Source organism: Aspergillus alliaceus (genome assembly GCF_009176365.1).
Source record: "Aspergillus alliaceus strain CBS 536.65 unplaced genomic scaffold BDW43scaffold_57, whole genome shotgun sequence".
Classification (NCBI taxonomy): Eukaryota; Fungi; Ascomycota; class Eurotiomycetes; order Eurotiales; family Aspergillaceae; genus Aspergillus; species Aspergillus alliaceus.
The window spans coordinates 119,034-142,112 of record NW_022474740.1 but is presented as its reverse complement, the minus strand read 5'-3'; the positions used below and the strand labels follow the sequence as shown (position 1 = coordinate 142,112).

The 23,079-nt window shown below is 46.3% G+C and overlaps 8 protein-coding genes across 8 annotated transcripts in view; 4 read left to right on the top strand and 4 right to left on the bottom strand.

Annotated features, from left to right (window-relative positions):
• Positions 1–1,826, bottom strand: part of BDW43DRAFT_303453 (P-loop containing nucleoside triphosphate hydrolase protein) — a gene marked incomplete at both ends in the record, with an annotated part of 3,292 nt that extends 1,466 nt beyond the window's left edge. Inside the window, 3 exons of the mRNA XM_032045414.1 lie at positions 19–1,485; positions 1,533–1,683; positions 1,748–1,826. Coding sequence (XP_031895856.1) covers positions 19–1,485; positions 1,533–1,683; positions 1,748–1,826 — 1,697 coding nt within the window. The remainder of the gene's footprint in view (positions 1–18; positions 1,486–1,532; positions 1,684–1,747) is intronic.
• Positions 1,827–2,888: 1,062 nt separating this feature from the next.
• On the top strand, positions 2,889–5,017 carry BDW43DRAFT_289617 (tubulin beta chain). Its single transcript, XM_032043407.1, has 6 exons — positions 2,889–3,101; positions 3,163–3,207; positions 3,253–3,294; positions 3,354–3,864; positions 3,916–4,250; positions 4,301–5,017. Coding segments are annotated over exons 2-6 (1,260 nt in total). The 5' UTR covers positions 2,889–3,101; positions 3,163–3,205; the 3' UTR covers positions 4,671–5,017.
• A 282-nt stretch (positions 5,018–5,299) lies between these two features.
• On the top strand, positions 5,300–6,831 carry BDW43DRAFT_322440 (uncharacterized protein; the record flags this gene model as incomplete). The annotated part of the gene is made up of 3 exons (XM_032049552.1): positions 5,300–5,707; positions 5,883–6,550; positions 6,761–6,831. The coding sequence occupies exons 1-3, from the start codon at positions 5,346–5,348 to the stop codon at positions 6,829–6,831; spliced, it is 1,101 nt and encodes a 366-aa protein (XP_031895854.1). The 5' UTR covers positions 5,300–5,345.
• A 2,618-nt stretch (positions 6,832–9,449) lies between these two features.
• On the bottom strand, positions 9,450–10,323 carry BDW43DRAFT_315352 (uncharacterized protein; the record flags this gene model as incomplete). Its single annotated transcript, XM_032048033.1, has 2 exons — positions 9,450–9,815; positions 9,949–10,323. 2 exons carry the CDS (start codon positions 10,321–10,323, stop codon positions 9,450–9,452), a joined length of 741 nt encoding a protein of 246 aa, XP_031895853.1.
• A 2,678-nt stretch (positions 10,324–13,001) lies between these two features.
• Positions 13,002–14,992, top strand: BDW43DRAFT_289603 (putative lipase/esterase). Its single transcript, XM_032043406.1, has 4 exons — positions 13,002–13,406; positions 13,474–13,899; positions 13,967–14,151; positions 14,211–14,992. The coding sequence occupies exons 1-4, from the start codon at positions 13,127–13,129 to the stop codon at positions 14,316–14,318; spliced, it is 999 nt and encodes a 332-aa protein (XP_031895852.1). The 5' UTR covers positions 13,002–13,126; the 3' UTR covers positions 14,319–14,992.
• Positions 14,993–15,385: 393 nt separating this feature from the next.
• On the top strand, positions 15,386–17,857 carry BDW43DRAFT_303449 (uncharacterized protein; the record flags this gene model as incomplete). The annotated part of the gene is made up of 13 exons (XM_032045413.1): positions 15,386–15,504; positions 15,554–15,711; positions 15,745–15,770; positions 15,821–15,840; positions 15,904–16,083; positions 16,189–16,538; positions 16,586–16,660; positions 16,726–16,756; positions 16,791–17,033; positions 17,150–17,362; positions 17,477–17,618; positions 17,657–17,703; positions 17,734–17,857. 13 exons carry the CDS (start codon positions 15,386–15,388, stop codon positions 17,855–17,857), a joined length of 1,728 nt encoding a protein of 575 aa, XP_031895851.1.
• A 1,542-nt stretch (positions 17,858–19,399) lies between these two features.
• BDW43DRAFT_322438 (uncharacterized protein) lies at positions 19,400–21,134 on the bottom strand (the record flags this gene model as incomplete). The annotated part of the gene is made up of 5 exons (XM_032049551.1): positions 20,841–21,134; positions 20,427–20,698; positions 20,179–20,360; positions 19,944–20,103; positions 19,400–19,862 (listed from the first exon to the last, which is right to left on the bottom strand). The coding sequence occupies exons 1-5, from the start codon at positions 21,039–21,041 to the stop codon at positions 19,400–19,402; spliced, it is 1,278 nt and encodes a 425-aa protein (XP_031895850.1). The 5' UTR covers positions 21,042–21,134.
• On the bottom strand, positions 21,135–22,855 carry BDW43DRAFT_289594 (ankyrin repeat-containing domain protein). Its single transcript, XM_032043405.1, has one exon. The coding sequence runs from the start codon at positions 22,823–22,825 to the stop codon at positions 21,755–21,757; it is 1,071 nt and encodes a 356-aa protein (XP_031895849.1). The 5' UTR covers positions 22,826–22,855; the 3' UTR covers positions 21,135–21,754.
• Positions 22,856–23,079: the final 224 nt, after the last annotated feature.

Here is a 23,079-nt window from a genome sequence, read left to right as displayed (position 1 = left end):
TCTGGCCCTAGCACCAACTTGCTCGTCTCTACTGCCTGTACCAGTAGCTGTTCTGCTTCTCTCCATCGTCCTTGCTTCCTGTATAGAGATGCAAGATTGTTTATGCTGGTGAAAGTGTCGGGATGATCTGGCCCTAGCACCTGCTTGCGAGTCTCCATAACTTGCACCAGTAGCTCTTCCGCTTTCTTCCATTGGCCCTCAAGGCTGTATGCTAGTCCAAGTATCTGAGTACTACTGAGAGTCTTCTCGTTCTCCAAACCAAATAATTTCTTCCTTGTCCTTGTTGCTTCCTCTGCCATCCTTTTGCTATCGATTAAATTTCCTCGTGTCCATGCAAACGATGCTGCTTCGTGAAGCAATGAAGCCCACTCTTCTAAAGAGGCTTCTGCATCCGGGCGTTGTGCAGTTGCGTATTGGACGTGAGCAAATAACGATTGGCACCTTGCCCAGTTTTCAAATCTTCCCGCCGGAAAGTTGCTCCAAAGGCTTCGGATAAACCGCTCCTTCCATCTTTCGAGCTGCCCGTGGGCTTTCAGCCACTCCTGTATGGCCAGTTGAACAAGCCGATGCATCTCAAAATTTCTTCCATCTGCACTGATGGATATCATCGAGTAGTCTCTCAACACCAATATGTCGTCTTCAAACATGATGTCGTACCTCGTCTCATTATTCTCACGAAGCACAATATCAGGAATCCCCTGTCTATCAAAAAAGCTCATGAGAGATAACAAATCCGCCGCTGACGGCCGCTTTTCCCTTAAATGATCAAATGATATTTGCCACGTGACAAGGATGGAGTTTTTGGCTTCCGAGTCTCTGCGGAGATGCCACCCTTCATAATCAAGAAGTTTGATCTTCTGGCAGTCGCTCCTCTGAAATATTTGAAGATACTGTAGGACTGACAGGCGTGGCGCCCTCTGCTTGATATAAGCTGCCGCTTGCATAATCGCGAGTGGCATGAACTCCAGGGCAGTAATGAGCTGAATAACGTCTTCCCTGTAAACTTGCACTCCACACTTCTTTTCAAAGAGTGTTATGGCATGGGATTTATCCATCGGTTCAATTTTAATGATGTTGCTATCTTCCACCATCCGGGATGCCATCTGTGAGCTTCGACTTGTTATAACGATTGAACCTTTCAAGCTCCCAGAGAAATAAGACCAGATTGATCGTCCTGGCGAACCGCTCGGATCACTCTCGCGGCCGTCCAGCTTTGCTTGTGGTATTTCATGGAGAAATTGATCATCATCTACATTGTCGAGAACCAGGACCCACTTCCCCTTTCTGTCGTCGTGTAGCCAGTCATGAAGAAGTTTGAAAATATCCGCCTTCGGGTCCTGCCTCCCAGGGATCTTGACTCTGTCTGCAATATCCCGACAACTCTGCTCGAAACGGGCTGCATTGCTCGCATGGATCCAGAATACCCACGTCTCGGGTGATCGATCTCGTATGCGGTAGGTGAATTCGATAGCAAGCTGCGATTTTCTTCCAACCTGTCAGCAGTGGATAGCTGGTCGACCATTTGAACTCACCCGACTCCGCCTAGGCCGACAAGCGCTACTCTCGACCCCGGCACGGAGCCTTTCTCATAAATCAGATCGAGTTGTGATCCACAATCGACAAAGTCTGGGTCGCGACGAAACGGGACGGTCGATAAGGGGCTCGGTGGAGTTATTGGTCGTTCTAGGGCGGGGAACGGCTATTAGTCAATTTGACTTCACATATTTCAATGGCCTCTTGGGTTTACCCGAGGGAAGGTGAATATGACCGTTATCAGCCTCAACCTGAAGCTCATCATTCCCGCCAGGAGATTTTGCCAATGCCATAGTGCGACCTGGAATATTATGTGCGTCCTTAAGGGGATAGGAACGGGCCATGTAACCAAGTGTGACGTGTCTCAGCCTCTTCATCAGGTGATATTGAGCTGTCAATCCGCCGCCCAATTCGCTCAGATTATGTCTGATTGGTAGTCTGAGTTTACGTACCAAGACTGTACCAACCACATCATAAGGAAGCTGCCTTCATACCTATATTAGCAAAGATGGATATAATGCGGTTTGCGATAGGGAATACAAAACAATTTGTGTAAGCAGTGAAATTAGAATGGAACTTGCTGTAGTAGGTGCGCTACATCTGCTCTACGGTCAGACCTGCATGCCTGAAATGTCCATCTGCGCTTTCCCCCCTTCCATCAATAACATGAAGGATATGAAAGATAAGCTTTAGGGTTTATTAGGAATGGGAAACTTCTGGGTTTACCTTGGTCAATACTTGGGCTCAGCTTCAACCCGATACCCTTCATCCTGCAACGTCCTGGGTGGTATATAGTGCGCTCCTGCTCATGATATAAAATTGAACAACGGAAAGCTTACTGAGCTAGAATGTCCAGCGTTGTGAGTTGAGGCTCCGTCGTAAACAATAGAGCTTCATATACTGGATCTATCCGTAGTGTTGTAATTCAGAAGAGGGTTGATTATACTTCATCACTTCTGAACACCCGAGGGCTTTTTGTACAAGTTGAAGTCAGATTTAATTATAAAGCAATCTGATCCTGTACAGTATTATTCCTTATCTAAAGGTCTATAGTTTACCTAATCGAGCCTCAATTCACGAGACGTATACTATCTGATTGAGTCCCAATCAATGTGATGTCTATCGTGTATAAAACCACAAGGCTACACATGAAGAAAATAAAAACAGCTTAGCCTTCCCCTGAAATGCAGCTCTCAGGAATGCTCAACGAACTTTCAATACCTGTTCGTCTGTGTACAGCGTGGTGACAGCCAGAAAGCACGTGCCGTCTTTGGCTGATGTCGTCCGGGTTAGGACTAGCTTCTGGATCGCCGAATGCCAAAGCTGCCGAATTCTTCCCAAATTGTTTCCATAATGCGACTTTCAACAACCACTTCTCTTTCGCATTTTCCGACGCATTAATTCCGTTTTATTCTATTTTTCCTCCGACTAGGATACTTGGGTCTGACTTCCAGCATGCGTGAGATAGTAAGGTCGCTCCTTGGCTTTTGTTCTCCCTGTTAATGTAATTGCTGACCTTGTGGCCCTGGCTGCGCAAAATACAGATCCATCTTCAGACTGGCCAGTGTGTAAGTCAACTGAACGCGAAGGGTTTGGAATGAACGGCTGAATTGTCGTTCTCTTACACAGGGCAACCAAGTGGGCGCTGCCTTCTGGTAAACTCAGCATATGAATGTATGCTTATCATCTCTACCGGCATCACCTACTGACTATCCCAAGGCAAACTATCTCCGACGAACATGGTCTAGACCAATCCGGCATGTTAGTTAATCTGGTTTATGTCTTGTAACTGTCTCCCCTAGTCCCCTGACAGCATGCAGGTACAGGGGTACGTCCGATTTGCAGCTAGAGCGGATGAATGTCTATTTCAACGAGGCCAGAGACAATAAATACGTCCCGCGTGCAGTCCTCGTCGACTTGGAACCAGGGGCGATGGATGTCATCCGTTCTGGCTTCCACGGCGCTCTTTTCCGACCTGATAATTACGTGTTTGGGCAGTCTGGAGCGGGCAACAACTGGGCGAAAGGCCACTACACAGAAGGTGCAGAGCTGGTGGATCAAGTACTTGATGTTGTCCGCCGGGAAGCGGAGGGTTGTGACTCCCTGCAGGGGTTTCAGTTTACCCACTCCCTGGGCGGCGGTACTGGGGCTGGCATGGGCACTCTTCTGATCTCCAAGGTCCGGGAAGAATTCCCCGATCGTATGATGGCCACATTTTCTGTATTGCCCTCCCCCAAAGTCTCTGACACGGTGGTGGAGCCATACAATGCGACACTGTCAGTGCATCAATTAGTCGAGCATGCGGATGAAACTTTCTGCATAGACAATGAGGTTTGTAGAAAAGCTGGGCTTCCTTATATAAATCTGGACTAATAGGCATAGGCGCTCTATGATATCTGCACACGCACCTTGAAGTTATCGTCACCTTCGTATGGTGATCTCAACCACTTGGTCTCTTCTGTTATGTCCGGGGTCACCGCCAGCCTTCGGTTTCCCGGTCAACTGAATTCCGACCTGCGGAAGCTAGCGGTCAATATGATCCCGTTCCCTCGGTTGCATTTCTTTATGGTGGGCTTCGCCCCGTTAACCAGTCGAGAGACCCGTTCATTCCGCGCTGTTACAGTCCCAGAGCTTGCGCGGCAGATGTTTGATATAAAAAACATGATGGCCGCTTGTGACTTCCGCAATGGCCGCTTTCTGACATGCTCTACAACCTTGTATGTAGTCCCCTGTTTCAGATCTTACTTTGAAACTAACCAGACCTAAGTCGTGGCAAGGTCTCCATGAGAGAAGTTGAGGATCAAATGCGCAAAATGCAGAGCAAAAACTCTGATTACTTTGTCGAATGGGTGCCTAATAATATTCAGACAGCGCTATGCTCCGTCCCCCCGCGGGGACTCAAGATGTCTGCGACCTTCGTGGGTAATTCCACATCCATCCAAGAGCTGTTTCAGCGTGTGGGTGCCCAATTCAGCGCTATGTTTCGCCGCAAAGCATTTTTACATTGGTATACAAGCGAGGGTATGGATGAGATGGAGTTCACAGAGGCGGAAAGCAATATGAATGACTTGGTATCGGAATATCAGCAATACCAGGACGCCACAATCCCCAACCACGAGAATCAAGATTACCCCTAGAAATAGCTCCAGGACACTCGGCGTCATGAAGCTCTAGGTCTTTCTTGCCTGGCTGTTGAGCCACAGTAAATTGTCCTAATTCTTGGAGACTGATGGCCAAATGGGCCTGCGCAATACTGCCTTTAATAAACATAATCGGATGTCGCTTGGAGTCTAAATTGCATTCCTCAAAGCGTTTAATATTATGAGTAACTGTAATAGAGAGCTTGACTGTTTTAGGAGTATCCCAAGTGAAATATGTTGTCGTTACTGGAAGATGACTAAGGCGTAAAAAGGCCGGCTTTTCGGTAGATTCTCTAAAGCAACCTCTGGATACTAGGGCACTAGTTCTGCAGCGCGGAGTCTATACAATATTGTATGTGCCTTGAAAGATTTTGTCAAAGCAGTTTAACGCGCCGTCAAAGAACTTACCTTGAAGACTTCCCTGCAGTCTCTTGATTACCCCTTGTTTACATCACTTTAGAGCTCTAATGCGTTCTGTTTTGTACTCAAAATAAGCTCTGTTTTGTCTGCCATTTTATCTAAAAGGGTCCTTTTGACTTGCAAGCATGCCCAGATCTACGGGCGTTTCATGATATTCTATAGGGTTTTCAGGTGACACCAAGGTGACCTAGATTTACTAAGGCAGACCTCTCTTCCGGGTTGTCGGCGTCCAAACAAACCGTTCGGAAGCATATGGATTTCACCTCCCAGCATTCCACTTCATCTTGCTCATTAAAAAGCTCACCCCAGAGCGGAATCATGGACTGTATTATACCGCCTCCAGGAATCTTCGAGACAATCCTCACATATCTGGATCTCGACTCGGTCAAGGCACGTCCAACAACGCAAAAGCTCGCAGAAAAGTGCATCGGACCCCGGTTTTTAGGCTTCATTCAACAACCCATTCTCGATGTATCGCCGCAGAGTCTTCGTTCTCTTCATACCTTGGCTTGTAATCCTGCTCTCAACAAGACGATCTATTCTCTGACTTTACTAGCAACAAGCTTGGACTCGTCCGAATTAGAGAAGAACGTGAAATCTGGAAAACACACCATGTGGCAATTTAATGGGCCCATTTTTCAGCGACTGAGACCGCCTTTTCCCATGAGTAACTTTCAAAACGCCAAAATTAATCTGAACTGGTTAAGAGAACAGCAAGAAGCAAGAGCCAATGAGTCGCCGAGCGAGACGGTTGAACTTCTTCAACTTGCGCTCAAAGGGTTTAGCTAGTTGGGATTCTATCCACTTAGATGGTGCGTTCATCGTCGGACGTACGCAGAGAGAATCGGCTCGGCATGGAGAGTGGCGTCCGCTCTGGATGCGAGTCTCGCACGTATTCTCCTTGATTGTGACGGCCATGGTGCAGAGCGGGGCCTCGGTGAAGAAACTCGATGCATATCGCAGTACTCCCAGATGCTGCATTCCATCTGGTGATGCCACCACCTATGCACCAAGTCTCAACCCAAAGCAGCTAAGGATTCTAAGCAAGGGCCTGCAATCCCTCAAGCTGAGCATGTCTGGGGAGATACAGAATGCTCTTGACATTGCCGAATCAGATGAAGACACACTAAGTGAAGACGAAAAAGCATCTCACAGCACATTTGGCTCTTCGAAGGGACACTTATCCCGCGATGATCCTCGTACAGTGCTAGCTGATGGGTCACCAGGGATTACATCCCTTCTCAAGTCTGCGCCAACTCTTCGAGAGCTGGATTTATCTTTCCGTCACACCCTGGAAGGTGGGAAGCTGGACAGCTACGACCGGATCATTGAAAGTTCGCCCACGAAATCCATTTCCCGATACTTGAAAAATGTTTCTGGATTTCCGGCAAAAGGGGAGTCGATTTTGCTATTTCTCCAGAAGCACACCGACCTCCGCTCCTTCACGTTGCATGAGTGTACTTTGACCGCTGGTTCATGGACACCGATCGATCAGCCACAGCGTTGGACAAGCTTCCCAACGACTAAAGGGAAATGTGTGCAGTCCGCTAAGGAAGAAGCGTCTCAAGTTGGAAATGACTTCAATGATAGCGGAGAGAAGATTACGGTTACTAAAGGCTGCATGGAGGTATTGGGCATTTCTTGACCTGCGGACTTTTCTATTATAGGTAACATATCTTTTGCCCCTCTTGGACAAAAGCCAAGTTCAGAGCGACCACTCTTGTCAATGGGGCCCTAGTTAACGGGGAGCAACTCTTCTGGAGCTAGTTAATACAACTACAAAAACGCGGAAGTCGCATTTCGAAGCCGGCTACAAAATATATTTTCCCGCTTTGTAATGGCGCCCACTTGCTCTGGCAGAGCAGCTTCTATACACCCTTACGAGGATGGAGTGGGCTTCCTCAAGCTATAATACCACCTCTGATCATCTTTAACTTGGAATAAACCGACAATGATGACCATTCACTGATATCAACCTAAGCTGTCGTTACGATGTCAAACTGGTAACCTGGCAAGTATATCTTCAACTGAAGATTGTAACTATTTCCAGGCTTCAAAGGTACATCGACAGAAACATGCCTGGCGGGAATATATCTTAATGCGCGCCTAGTGCGCTGTGGGTGGGACATCGAGAAACAGAGACAGAGAGATTCGAGGTAAAACTAATTTCAAACATTACTATATTATCTGAATGGGAATGAAGGAATAGTAAGGTTAATATCTTGGATCCCGTATATATAAAGACTACGTCCTTAAAGTAGCAAATGCAATATCCGGGCGCAACAGCCTTCCGCCCAGGGAGGCATATCAGGGTCAAATCTAACTGGGCCTCGCGAGCCATAACCCGCAAACGGGTTGGAGTTGTCAGCCCGTTATCCTAACTCGCGGATTTGCGGGTTGGAAAGACGAACCCTCGCCCGCTGCTCAAACCCGAAGGGTGACACGCTTTGATTTGATTCCTCAGGCTTTCTGTGGCCAAAGGCCGCATGTAGCCCCTTAGCAGAGTATGTACGAGGTCTATTTTACGCTTATGTACACCTCTTTATTTGACTTGTATCCTTTATCTTTCTGTTCCTTAAGTCGTCCTGTGTTCACCATAAACCGGAGAATCGCACATACTTCTGCCAGGTTTGGTGAACCTATTCTATTAACTACTTGGCTATTAGGTAAAACACCATTGGACCTTCTAGTACGTAAGAAATATCTGTGTATCTCATTCACAATACTTCTATTATCTCCCGCCGTAGGTGGCTCTATTTCAGGCAGTAGAAGAGGATATGTGCGACTGTCTCTCTATTGTTACTATCCTCTCTATATCTACACGTGTTGTTGTTAATACAATAGATTCTCTGCAGGTAGCCATGTAGTCGAATTCGCCCCGTACACAGCTGTGGCAAAAGCGTCGCTTGCGGTCTTCATATACTGCCGAAGAGGACTTTCGTGTGCTTCCCGGGAAGGACCTTGCTAAGCGCTCGTGTTGCCTGGCCACAGCATGCGGAATTGAATTCCTCTTTTATCTGAGCATTCAGCCTCCGGTATCCCAGCCTCCAGGTCGCGGGTGCCATTTGTATTGGGGCCCCTTGCAGGGTATTCGCCTCGCTCGCCTGGAGGGCCAGTCCGTCGGCCCCGCGTACTTGTTCAATATCTGACTCGCTTGGTGTCTGCAGAACCTGGATCTGTAGTCCTGGTCCATTACCATACGAGCTAGCCGCACGATCGCCATTCGCAACTTCTGTCCACTCTGAAGCCGATTGGGGTGAACCAATGGTAGAAGTGACGCGGGGTCAATGGTACAAATCACTGCTTGGATATCCATAGTTGCATTCGAACCTGAGTTAACATCTCCTCGAGGTATTTTAGCGCGTTATTGATTGTATTGGAAGTGCGGGATTCTGTATCACCTAGTAATCTACCGCTGAATTCTAATGGGTGCAAATAATGGATTGATGAGGTCCCTTCCTGATCTAGTGGTAAAATGAGCGATATATATATAGGCCTTAAGTTGATCACTAAATCCTGCCATATCATGAAGATACAGGATGATACAGGATGATGTTATAGGTCTCGAGATGTGCGTCTTGATGTTCGCCGCGTCCCCTGCTAGTCCGTAGCACGTAATGGCTGTGCGCTTGCGGTTGTGTATATACATTACAAGTCAAGAACCCACTTTGCTGCTTTGCTCAGCTGAATGCGTAATATCCATATCCGCGCCCGATCGCCCATTCTCTTAAGCCCTAGATTGTACAGCGGTTCCGAGGCAATAAGCAGTCTCCCGGTGCTAAGAGACCGCCCACTCACCTCCCGTTGGTCCGATAACTTCCATGTTTGGCGTCGGCTCCGGACACAATAGCGTCAACAGCTTGAATGGAGTTAGAAACCTTCTCCATTACTCCGCTACCGTATTGGGGCAGGCTCAGGCCCTGAAGGGGTGGATTTCGAGGTAGAGTATGGTATAGGATCCAATTTTTTAGAACCCACTTCCGCAGCCGTACTATAGCGGGCTCGATGCTAACCCCCGTCTCGACAATCCGCAAAGCGACCGTTTTGTAGTATCCTATAATGGCTTGGCAGGCAATCTGCAGAATTGTGCTCAATGGTTTCACGATCCATCGTGCAATCATATTGCGTCTGTTCGGACATTCCCTATGGTTATACCAAGACCCGAGAGCTCCAGAATCTTTTTATGTCGGCTTACTCCGACATCGAGGGCGAGAACACTGCTCAGCGGATGATAATCTTGGCGCCGCTGCATGTGAATTTGCGGAGCTCCCTCTGGGGAGTTCAGCGGCGCGGATTTTCAGGGTTATCTCTTCTGTAACCGTGCTTTTCTCTCAGCAAAATCTTTTACATAATATATCAATCCCACGCGCCACTGTACTCCAACTTCGTCCTCTTCCGCTCCGGCCCTAGAACCTTCGGCTTCAGCCCCAGCTCCCGGTACTCAGCATGGACCGCATCTACGACATCTTGATCCTCATTCTCAAAGTCGGAATCCATGTCCGTACACGTGTGGCTCCGGCACGCACACACCAGCACATCGGGCAGTTCAATCCTCCCGAACGATTTGAGCCCGTCACAGAAGGCTGTCTCCGAGCACTGGCCCCACCAGACTAGTCTGTGCGGGTAGTTGACTTCGGTCAGGTCGTGGTCGAAGAAGAGCAGCTCGAATAGTGTTTCCATGCGCAGTCCCTCCTTATGTAACGGATAGGACGTTTTCGGGGTCTGTGTTACTTTTTTTTTTTATTATTATTTAGGTAGATTCTTATTTCATATAGTCAAGGTCTGGGAGATGTATGATGGAGGCTAAAACGAACCATGACTTCATAGTGGCACCCATAGCCGGAAGGGACTATACCAGTGTTGCAGGGTGCCGGAGACTGGTGGCGGCTGCTGGAGGAGCATGGAGCGCCAGCTGGCCTCGGGGCGCAGATAGGCTGTGCATTTGCACGGATGGGAGATTAGGTCGAGGTCGCGGATGCTGAAGCTGTGGAAGGTTCCTGGGAAGGCGGTGGTTAGGAGCGGATTGATGGTGTTCTTGGTCTCCTGGGGACGGGTGTGACAGGGACGTTCGACGGGGCTTGAAGAATAGGGTCCCCTGCAGGAAGGGGGATTCGCGGATTATGTGGCGCCATTGGGAGCAGACCCGCTGGGCGGAAGTGAGGAGGGTTTGTAGGTCGAGAGATAGTAGGATTAGCTCGAGAAGCTCGGACTGGGAGAGGGCTCGATGCATCGAGTTTACGCGTTGACGTTGATGACAGAATTATAATTAATATGAGTGTTCAGGGAAAGTGGAGAGAGCGGAAGAATGCGAGAGGATATCTATAGAGCCTTGTAGTGATGGAGTCGGGGCCCCAGAGAGGTTAGTTAGATTGATGTCCGCTTATCTAATATGCTAATCAATTAACTATACAGGGAGGTCAATTGGCCTGTGGTTGAAGTAGATACAAAAGGTTTAAACTACAGCTGTAGATAGGCGGGTTGGTAATATTGGAATTGATGACTGTCGATAGAGAGAACCTATAGTTGATTATTGTGAAGCTTGTATTGCTTTCGTTACTGTGGATGGACGAGGTTAATCCTATTTTGAGTGTCGTTTTTATCTAAGAATGACTACAAATCTAGCCCTGATAGAAGGTATACGAAAGAGCGACTAGGTCTTATAGGATTCATGACACATCGAAAGAAGACTAATTCAATTGTAGAGAACGAAGTAGACCAGGGACTTGCTGACTGCTCATTAAATTCACACGAACAAGTAAGGAAAACAAAATGCAAGATTTCAACTACAAAAATCCAACACTAGGAATCATTCATCGTTTCCCAATCGTCCTTGGATAGACTGGATAGAGCAAGAGAGAGAGACTTATCCCTTTCGCAACGAAGTATATAGCACGAGGCGAGCGTGGAGACCCGTGTGTTTGTTTTTATATCTATATGTAGTTTACTGTCGACGATATTACGCATTATTGGTAGCTTCCTCATCGCGCTTCTTGGGTAACACTGATAGAACCATGACGCAGTAAACATAGATATACTTGATGCGCTGTATGTCGGACACAAACAGGCACCCACGAACGCGTTATAAAGGACTAACTGAGGTACTTAGGTATAAGGTAGGTACCACGAAGGGTATGCAGGACAGTATACGAGGACCAAGAATATATAAGAACGCTTATTCATGGATTTAATTTATTTCTTTATGATCAAATGCAATTATTACTATAAAGCTATCTTTATTATTAATCGACCAGTATCAGCTAACTCGTTTGTACTCTTCTAACTATTGAGTATATATATTTATATATAATAGGTCTGGCCCTCCTAGACTAGAGCTTGTTTTGGTGGTGTTAGTGACTAAAATTATAAAGGCTCCAGATAGGTCTGTTTTAACTATCTATTCATCTACCGACCGAGCCACTTTGCAAGGTGTTTACCGATCCCAACTAGGCTGACTGTTGGGGCGGGAAAATCCCAGGGCATTTGGGATGAGATGGGATTTTGGAATAGGAAATAGAAACTCCTGTCCTGGTCCAAAATCCCCAAATAATTCCAAGAATTAAATGGGGCTTCCATCCTAGTTGTCACAGATCTAATAGCGATTCGACCTCATGACCGTACAGGATACCCTGACCCAGGTGCATGGACAATCGGCCCCCGATGGGGAACATCAGGCCATAAAACGGTTTAGACTGGCAAACGGGGAGGGAAGGGGATGTTAATGAGGGGAGCTTAACCCTCTCCACAACGATTTGGGTTTCAACTGGAATTCTGCATCCCTTAGGCGCAGAGCCTTCAGCTATAAATTAGCGAATCGTTAGTAGTAGAAGGAGATCAAGAATCAGCCTCCTGTCTGAATAGCATCTATTACCTAGTTTGATCTTTCTATCTCCTTTAGCCTACGTATCCTTACCTACTTGACAGCTCTTTATTCTGAATAGTAGATACCCTTGACAATAACAGCGCTAGAGCTGGGGTCAATAATTGTGGGACAATAGAAGATATATCGAATATTCTGACGTTGTGATATAAGCTACTCTACCTACAAATTATACTCTTTCTCTACCGCCGGTTACATAGTGCCGGAGTATTAGATAGTAAATATAGGGGGGCTAATATTTGATAAATACGGTACTCACCTCGGCTTGAAGTCGTAGAGAAGGAAAAATAGAAATTTTCTTTTCACAAGATTGTGTCTGTAGGATATCCCTAGCGCGACATGAACTTGGCTTTGGTTATTCTTATTTAGTAACTGGTAGGCTAAGCGGTAGCTGCTACCCAACTATCTCTAGTGCTACAAGCCTCATCGCGGGAACTGCCTTTGATTAGCGGATTTGCCTCCTGTTGTGTATAGTGGCGACGCATTGAGACTACTGGCATGTAGCAAACAACGGCCAACCGCTTGCACACATACTCCAAACTTTTTACAGCTTCTTTCCATCGTGTGTGCTTACCCGCCTCCTAATTTTCATGATGTGCACCTATTTTTTGCTCAGGTCTTAGTTATCCAACAATGATGATTGGCTCTGAATGGTATGAACGATATTATGTGTAAAAGGGGCCTGCCCAATCTTAAGAGTGCGGATCCGGCTGTCCACCGAGGACTAGATACAACAACTCTCGTTATATGTTACTAGCTGTGGCCGAGATAGCATCAATATCCATTGTCAATGAACATATGCAAGCAATAAATTGTGAATAAATGTATGCAAAAGGTTACATTGATCGTTCACTATTGTCAATCTCCTGTTTAATCAAGCCAAGCAGAATACGAGACAGCACTAGCCAACACGTCAGACGACAGGATGATCGAAAAGTGCGGGAGGTTAAATGAGCGCGCATGCTTGATAGGTCAGATGTCCATGCTTGCTACTTACGCCCTGCCGCTGACATGATACGAAGAATATTATTGTGCTGCCTAAAATATAAAGATAATTTAAGACTTAAATAGCTTTCAAACTACCCCGCCGGAAACCACGGCCATAGGTTTATTCTTCCCGAAATTTTTTAATAATACTAAGTTTCGGATTACAGACATGACGAAGCCTTCACTCAATCCTGAATGGAGAGCATTTCTTGCCCGGAACCATACGGTCAGCCACGATGACGACCAAAGGAATGCGGCTTTCTTCAGTTCCACAGACGGTAGCCTACTCGCCGCACACGTATCAAGCGTGGACACAAGAGTTCCAGCCAGAGATGATCACCAGATCCCCATTCGGATCTACGCACCTAAAGAAGATCAGTCATCCGACAGAATCGTCATATTCTACCACTCGGGTGGTTTCGTGGAAGGCAATGTTGACACAGAAGACAGTATGTTTTAATTCACATATCACCGGTTGCTAAAAATCGATAAAAAATTAACTGACCCGCACCATAGTCTCTTGCAGGTACATGGTTATGGGGAGTCGTAGCACTGTCATCAGTGTCAACTATCGGCTCAGTCCGACATATGCGTATCCAGTCCCTATGAATGATGCCTGGGACGCGTTCGAGTATGTAGTGAGGAACCTGTCCATTATTGTGCCGAAGCACATACCTCCTGTCAGGCTAGTTATTGCTGGAACCTCATCGGGAGGACAGCTCGCCGCCATAGTCTCGCAAAGAGCGAGAGACTGGTTGCAAGATCCAAGGACTGCAACCGTGGCTGCAAATATCATTCTGAGTGGGGTCCTGCTCCGAGCACCGGTGACTGTACGTTCCACAGATAGAGCCTTTATACCACCGGCTTTCAGGGAGCTCCACGGATCCTGGGCAGAAAAATTGGAGACAAACCTTGATAGATTGGGAATGGCGGAAAATCATGGTTTGGGATTCTTCACACGGCTTACAGAGGAAGAGTGCACTTTGTAATGCTGACTATCGGGTACTAGATCTTCTTGGGGTTCCTATAGCGAAAAGAATACAGCCTGACGCTTATCCCCTATGGGGCCGATTTGGCGGGCTGCCGAAGACATACATTCAGATCTGCGAAGTGGATATTCTCCGCGACGATGCAGTGTGCTATGCACAAGGTTTACGAAGCGCAGGGGTGGAAGTGCGTCTGTCGATGTACGAGGTATGTTGCTGGTAGCTCATGTTCTTGTTTTAGAAGCGAGATCCTAATGCACTCAAAAGTCGCTGCCGCACATTTTCTGGGTATATGCCCCTCAGCTAGAGGTCTCGAGGCGAGCACAGGAAGACTGTGTCAACGGTTTGGAATGGCTCTTAAGTTCCGTGGAGTAAATAGACTAGGTCGATTGGAGCTTGCTGATCGTCCGTCACTCGGATTTCGATTCACTCATGTGACAAATTGACTGGTGCTTGCACTGTTTGTACATAGCTTGCTTATTTCCCTACACACGTCTCGTCTCGCGCCCCCCAACCCTCTCGCTTGAGATTCTGCTTAGATAGAACCAATATTATCATATTGCACGGCCATCACATTATTTCAAGCGCCACTACTACTCTCTCCTCTATACTGTACGCGGTATATAACAACCCGTTGGTATTCAAAGCCCTCGCGTCCTTTGGCAACGCTAGTCTACACTACTATTACCCACCAAGTAACCCGACGCCAGCGGTTCGAAATCGGGATATCGATCTCCGGAAATGCCTTTTATTTTAAGCATCCATAACTCCCACTGGAAAGAAGCGTTTGCTACTTCTTTGAAGGCTTCGTGGAAGCTTAAATCGGAATTGTCCTTGATCTCGTCGATGTAGAAGGGTGAGGTATGATCATGGCACTTGAGCTAGCATGAATTTGGAAGATGGATCTCCCCTATCAGTACGTGGCCAGAGTGAGCTCCGCCCCCTTTACTTTCATGCTACGGAAAGTAGACCTGTTGGAACCCCTGGGTAATTAAGTCCTTCGCTGGGGTCATGAAACGAAATCTGGCTCTGTAGCTGCTAAATGTTCAATTACCTCTTTAACTCACGTAAATTTCCAAACTTTGTAGTCGGACATCACTAGCAGTCAAAGCTAGTAGTGATGAAATGAAAAACAACAAGGTTAAAAAAAATACAACAGCATTAGTATGACTGTGCTCACCCAAGGCCAATCGTGGGCGTCTCGCCGCTCTTAGCGGCCCTTCAGGGCCTCCTTCAGGGACCTGAATATTCTTCACCCGAAGGACGAGAAAGCGCATTTTCGTTGCTGTACTAAGAAAGGCTACCGTAGTAATAAATGGCGATACACCCATCGCATTTCCCATTTTAACTTTGCTGTATCTCACCAGGTCCCATCTTCAAGCTGATCGTGTTTAACCCTACGAGTCATTGATACTTTCCAGCTGCGAGATTTAGTAACCGCCATGTTACCAGAAGGCTTTAAGACGATCAAACTTGAAAACCACAATAATGCCGAAATAAAAAGATCTGTTCTTGATCATACTAAAAGAGAATATGACCGTGCCCTTACATATTTTGATATGTAAGGAGTATCCAATCTGAATCTACCTGACCGCTGCTGATTATACTAGTTTTGTCGCAAATCGTGAAGGTGCTGTGTCGCCACCAGATATCCGAACCTATAAAGGCTTTATGGAATTCTTAGGGAAGAATCTAAAAGGACACCTTACTAAAGGCAAGACTCCGGTTCTGAGTACTCTTGAAGGGATGAGAAGAGACCTGGACACTGGTCTTGCCTGACGGCGGAGCTGCCATGTTCCAGAACATGTCAGTACAACAATTAAGGAAGTTAGTGCCCTTACCATTGGCTACAGTCAGTAGGCTGACTAGGGACTTAGTGGATGAAAAAAGAACTGAAGTGACTGTTGGAAATACCTGATCTTCAAATGTCAAGAAACGGGTTCTCTTGAAATGATCTCAGAATTATTCAAAAACACCTGTGGTGTCAGGACTTATATGAATACCGTGGGATATGTCCAGAGAGGTCTAGCGTAGAGCTCAGTGTATCGATGCTCCTTTACTGCTTTACATCAGCTAGGACGGGCGAGGTGTATAAGTCTACAGCTTGTCAAAACCTGGCGCACGAGCATGGGGGACAGAAGTAGAAAAGAATATAAGCACGGCTATCATGGCTGCTTGCTATAAGGTAGGAACAACTTCTTCAAGCTTATGTTATACTAACTTCACCATAGCACTTTCGCCTTAGTATTGAGTGGATCGGAGGCGAAATCATGCTCGTCCTTTACTATGACCGAGACTATCTCAAGGGCTTTTGGAGAAAGGACAAATCAGAACTCCCCATACACGGTTTCTATGAGAAATACACAGAAGAAATGCCGCTTACCCTGAACCTCCTTACATTCTTCCTTCCTTTGGCATCAGCTGACAAGGCCTTTCGTGACTATGATTCAACAGATGGGATATTGGATAGAGTAGATCTGCTAGCTGCTACTCTCCAGGAAGGAGATGATAAATCCGTTGACGCTATCCATTTCAAGCCAAATATCCTAAACACACCGGTCTTTTGTCCATACAATGAGCAAGCTATCGTGTACAGTACTGGGAGATCAAGGGAAGCTGATGCTTTTGGTAAATGTTTGCAGCACTTGGACACCGGGCGGGGTATCCTGACAATATAACTGTCCGTGCTTGCCGACGATCAGCTCTTATGGAGGCTGGTTAGTACTCTTTCTATTCACGGAGGTAAAAAAAAAAAAAAAAAAAAAGAACTGAATACTTCCAGACAAGAACCACTCAAAAACAGCCCGCATGAAGTTCGCCGGACATATAAACCCCGGAACATTTAAGGCAATCCTACGTACATCATGTTGTCGAGGTAGATGGAGCGGCTTCATTTCTTGGAATCGACAGCAGACATGATCATATTGAGAACAACCGCAGTATGGGTGCTCGTCGTAATCCCCAGCTTTACCGATCATTACCAGCTAAAGCAGAACTCGAGTTCCTTGATCATAATAACATTGCCCGGATTGATAAAGACATTCAATCTTTAAAGAGACAGCTAGCAGGTTTAAATCTCCAGAATACTAAGTCCATCCAGCAGCAGCGGCAGCATCTTGAAGCGCGACGACAACGGCTCTATTTAGATGAACTGGCCCGCATACGGCGAGATCAGCCTCGCCGGCCTGATTAATGACTGAGAACAGTGCGCAGACACTTTTTTATTATGTGCAAAAAGTAATGCCGGAGCGTGACCTACTAGCAGTGATTCCCCCCCAGGTGGCTGAGTTACATAGCCCCACTGGATGTATGGCACTCCATGCCTTGGAGACCATCTTCTCGCAAATAGCTTCTGTTTGTTACTGGCCAAGCATTGCGCCCGTTGATGGAAAATGTCTCTGTAGTGAACCAATGGAAAGGTAAGAACTCTTCACCCTTCTGTATGGACAGATATGCATGTGGCTAGATATCAACCCCTATCGGCGGTGGCTACGTCTGTATCGCTGCTATGCCAAACACCTTTCCGCTATCAGTGTTGACAATTTTGCGGAACTTTGTGTCGAATGTGACCTATGGTATAATGACCTTGGAAAGAGGCCTGAACATTGTGAAGAACATCTCGGTGATAGCTATAAGTTGCTTCGTTGCGACCCGATTATATTTCGCAATGCTCCTGTCAAGCTGGCCTCTGTCCGTTCTGTTTGGGAGAAGAGATTATGGGCCCTCGCAAACACATGATGCAGTATTTTGATCGCAGCGAGTGATATAAGCATGTTCAGTCCCATCTCAGTCACAAAGCTCTATCAGGTATGTTCCATCGTCGCCATCCTGCCTGCCATGAAGACTTTCAAGGCATCACGGATCTAGAATACCATCTCCGTGATGTGCACTGCTATAACCCCCCGCGCGGATAGAAACGAGCCATATATCATTCTGGTACCGAAAGGTGAATAGGCAATTATGTACATACAATTAGATGCCTAACCCCTGTCTTTCTTTGTTGAAGAGGGGTAATAGGAATAAATTTACGCTCACCCTCAGCATATATTGCATTACAGTGGCATTTACAATAGGGATAGCGCCTCGCCGCCCTGTCGCATCCCGCTTCTACATGATTCCCGACCTCAGGAATATCTATGAGACTGTACCGTAGTGTGTTGGGTTGTGTGTGGTATCTCAGAATTCTTGCTTCCAACAATGTAGACTGGGAGTTGACCTAGTCGGATCCAGGAGTTACTAGCCTACTTTCCAGTATTAATGTGTGAGTAGGAACTGTTAGTCATCTTTGCAATGCGCATGTCTTAAATCTTCACATATAGTATTAGCCCCACATTTATCACAAGTTACTCATGAATCATCTGATATCGGTACTCATCTCTGGCCAATAAAAATTCCATAACCTATACTAACTGATCAAGGCCCGTATCAGTCATGTATTGGAATCTTATAAAGACTGAGATCCTCTTAACAGGACATAGCTGCGCGCTTGGACCAACAATACTAAAAGTTATATTTTTTTGGTGTTATATCAATACACTTTTTGAAATTAAATGAAAGGCTTACTTGACAAAATCCCTATAACATATCTAACTGGTGTTAAGGTAACTTATAAATAATATTAGCCAGAATACTGTTCAGCTAAACTTAATAACAAGTAAAATAACTCTAGTGTATACCTTAAATTAGATAATAGAAATGAATAATGGCCAGCCATCTAGTAGATGTCAGCTCTAATGGCAAGATATAGAGCAAACAAAGAACAATCATCTAGCATTCATTAAGCAGCTTATAAATAGCTATATTGGGCTATCTAAGCAGATAATTTATCTTGTTCAGTCTCTTTACTTGCTATTCCCACACCGTAAATGTTGTTGTAGCTATCTAGGCTAGGCATATATAATATCTGGAGTTTATCCAAAGTCTCATTATCTAGGGCTGTCGATTCCGCATCTGACTAGTTATTCCCAGAGCCAGAGGACTTTCAGTACATGTCCAGTGACAGGCAATATTCCGATAGCTATATTCTATTCTTTCAAGACACTATTATCCAGGATATTTCCATCAGCTTAAACCGCAGCAGCAAAACTCAAAGCCATCCGCTTATCTAAGAGAAATTGGGAACTACTTTCCAACTGTTAATTTTGTAACTGAAAAACTTATATGTGTCGTGAATCGAGGCTCGACTAGATAAACTATAAAGCTTCACATACGGAATAAATTCCGTTTAAGGATCAGATTGATTTCCAATCAATCTGGTCCTCATGTTGTATATAAACCCTCAAGTTTATGATGAGAAATGTGACCATCAATCTTCTTTTGAACTACAACAGAATCATTTCAGATCAAGCTATCAAAGATAGCATATATGAGTGACAAGGAATCCTGCTCGAGACATCCTTAGGCAGGAATGAATATCTTGTCCACTCTGTGAATACATCCAGCTCTTCAGGACGTCTCTACACACCCACGCATACATAGTATCCAAGCCACAAAGCATGGCAATCAGCCCCTACATGCGGATTCCACTTGTTAAAATTATCGGCACTGATGTGAAAATCCTGCTGGATCTGCCAGCAACCATCGCCATCCCTTGTAAGGTGCCATTTCATGCAAGTGTCAATAGTGTCTGGCATTGGCTGAGCGGTCTTCACTGCAACGCAATAGTGGTAGCCTAGTAGAATCTTGCATGATGAGCCTACCGCTGGATTCCACTTGATAAACTGATCGCCAGTCATGTAAGTGAACTTTTTATTGATAATGCCCCAGCAGTCATCTCCGGATTGGACCTCATAGTAGGTGACGCAGTCGGTGGCGGTTCCTGGTTGAATGGGGGAGGGAATAGTTGTACTGGGGAGAGTAGGTGTTGCTCCGGCACTCGATGTGGTAATATGATCGGCTGGTGTTGAGGTCGTCGTCGGTCTTGTGGAGTCTAAACTACCCGTCAGCTCTATCGCGTCTGGTCCAACTCGGGTGTGAAAACGTGTAAATGTGGCAATGGACGCGCCAGCAATACCGACACAGACATAATTGTCCTTCCAAAGGAAACGGCAAGTGGAACCAATGGCTGGATTCCACGTGTAGAATTGCTGCAGTGTAATGCCGCATCTAGTAGCTATAGTTTCGCATTCATCACCGTCGACGACATAGTGCCATTTGTTGCCTACTCTCGATGACATTGTTAACGCCAGCCAGTAAGTATAACTGGGATACACCGACGAACATAAAGGCAGCTTACAATTTGCTGGGACACCTGTTTGGTGTGGTTGGGGATCTGATGCAGGGGATTCTTTACTGGTATTGCTCGGAATCGGAGTAGTAGACCCGGGGGTGCGCGTCTCAGAAATAGTGGACCTGGATTCAGTGCCCACGCAGACATAATAGCCTGGTTGTATACCAATACATCCCTTACCGATGGAGCTGTATATTGGGTTATTCATGGTTAACTTAGTCCTGCTGCTGTCTATTCAAGGTGTATAGACTTACGGGTTCCAGGAATAGAACTGTTCAAGAGTAAAAGCCCCATATTTATCTTGAGTGGTGTAGCAGGTATCTCCCGGATGCACTAGATGATATTTAGTGCAGGATGAGGCGACACCACTTTGCGTGGGAGCCGCTATACTGGAGTATGTGATAGTGCCTGGAGGATCGGAGGGCCGGCTGGCTGTGGTGGATGTGGACGTTGTCGCCGAAGAGCGACCTGCGACGCAGTAGCTCCATCCACGAATCAGGATACATGACGATGATATAGATGGGTTCTAAGCAAGGTTCAGTAAATTAAATTTTCTTATATAGAAGAAGATGCATCCATTGATCAAGAAATCACACGCAACTAATTTGAGAAGTCCAAATTCCAACGGGATAAGGAAAAGTAGTTTGCAAGGGAGAACATAAACTCACCCAAATTTGAAATTCTTGCCTCGTGATCCCGAAGAAGACCTCAATGGATTCACAGCTGTCGCTGGATTCAATGTTGTTCGCCCAGAACTCGCAGCCATCAACAACGTAGGGATCAGTCATTCCGGTTGCACTGGCGCCATTGGACCACGCAATAACCGATTCACAAAGAAGAATCTGAAGAAGGATACAAACACCAAGCATTTTGATAAGGATATTGTCAATGGTGAAGGTGATGATAATCAGCAAACTGCCTGGCTCAATGGTTTAAGAATAGGGATCATACAGACGTAGGCGAGCAGCCGATGCGTAGGACGCCACTGGTCAAACTGGTGGCACGCCTATATGGGGTTGGGGTCAGGGTCAACCTCTAGCTCAGCTGTGTAAAGCCTAGTATATGCCCGTTCTGCTTCTTTGACTGCGATTAGTGTGGACTGACTAGCTGGAGGCCTGACCGAATGTATGCCTTCTAAAGTTAACCTAGCCTGGCATAGACTGGACTGTGTCGATTGTTACTATTTTCTATGCAACTGTCTAACGAGGCCGCAAGGTTTTACCTTGGCAGGATACTATGTGTCGAGGAAATTGCTATGGGTTACTAGGCTAGTGCGTCCTATAACAAGGCGTTCTTGGCATATAAGCTAGAGTAGCGTGGGAAATAAATCCGTAATCGATACTACATTGTGTCACGGCCACCAGAGCATCAGAAATAAAGACTTATGCACGTATGTGGGGCCTGTACATTCACAGTCAAACTTTCAATAGTTCCATTAGAGCGAACTCTGCGCTGAACGAGGAGTGTTCGCCCTTGAAACATGAGCTTGATACCAGGCGACGATTGGGTCCTCGTACCAGCAGCAACCGATCCACGAGCTCAATAGTAATATCCAGTTGAATAGTGCAACATGGAGACTATGCTATGTATCAGATCCATATTCTTCTCCACTTTCTTCGGATACTTCCTCTTCTCCTAGACAGGTAGGGAATGAGTGACGGGTGATGTTCCCATCCATACCATCGCCGTCTTCTCGATTCCATTTATCCTGGGATTCCTCAGATTCCTCAAGATGCTGCTCCAGATTTGCGCCTTTCTGTCGTAAGAATTCAACCATCTCTTGATCATGTCTTCGAATAGCCACATGTAATGCCCGATGTCCATACATCGCGGCTTCTACCCCATTATTGAATAAAAAGTTAAGCATGGTTCTGTCGCGGCGCTGTACCGCTAGCTTTAGAACACCTGCGTAAGATAGCGGGGCCCCATAATTCAGTAGCATTGCGATAATATTGTATCGACCATCCTCAACCGCGCGGTACAAGGGAGAGGGGCGATAGCGGTCTGGATCAGCCCCTTTTTCAAGCAAATATTTGACTAGATCCGCATGCCCACACCTGACTGCTAGAAAAAGTGGTGGAGGGTCTTTCGCGCGACTGTGTTGACGTCGGATCCGTCCGGGACTATCATCACGCAGATTCCCACGATAGAAGTTTGCCTGAGCACCCCACTCAAATAGAAGGGTTACGATCTCCGGATTATTTATTTCAATAGCAGCAAGTAAAGCCTTCTGGATCTGCACAATATCTGCCACACTGTACCTGGCAATCTTTAATGGATGAGCTGAGATGTCGCGGGTTAATGGTTTCATATCTTCATCATCCGAGTCCCACTCAACCTCATCTGAATCCTCTTCCCATCGCTCCTCAGCAGGTGCTTCGCTTCTCCAGCATGGTCTTGGTGGAGTTCGCAACCTAGTTCGGGCGGTTTGAAGTCCCTTTAGAAGTTTTTCCATGAGTCCTATATTTCCTTGTTTAGCGACAAACGCTAGTGCAGACCCATGGTAGTAGCGACTGTTGTATTCATAGAGATAATCGTGTAGCGTATGATAGAGGCGGCGGTTTATTCGTACCAGTGCATAGACATCCTGTTGACACGGTAGATATGACGCGATCAAGAAAAGTGTTTCGTTCGGTAGGCCAGTGAAATACATTGCACGAGAGCAAATCTGCCGGGAGGTGATTAAGAACTAGTGATGGAAGGGAGCCAAACAATGGAATAGGATTTTCTTATGTACAGGCAACACGGGGTCTAGTTTCGGCACTAGTGACTTCAGATGAGGGTATTCTAGACCCTGATAGACCACTGGTCTGTGCCCAAATTATACCCAAGCTTGGCCTTCAGGTTTCTTGTCAGTCCCCCGCCTCATTAACAGACAATCTGTTTAGAATCTGCGCTCAACCATTT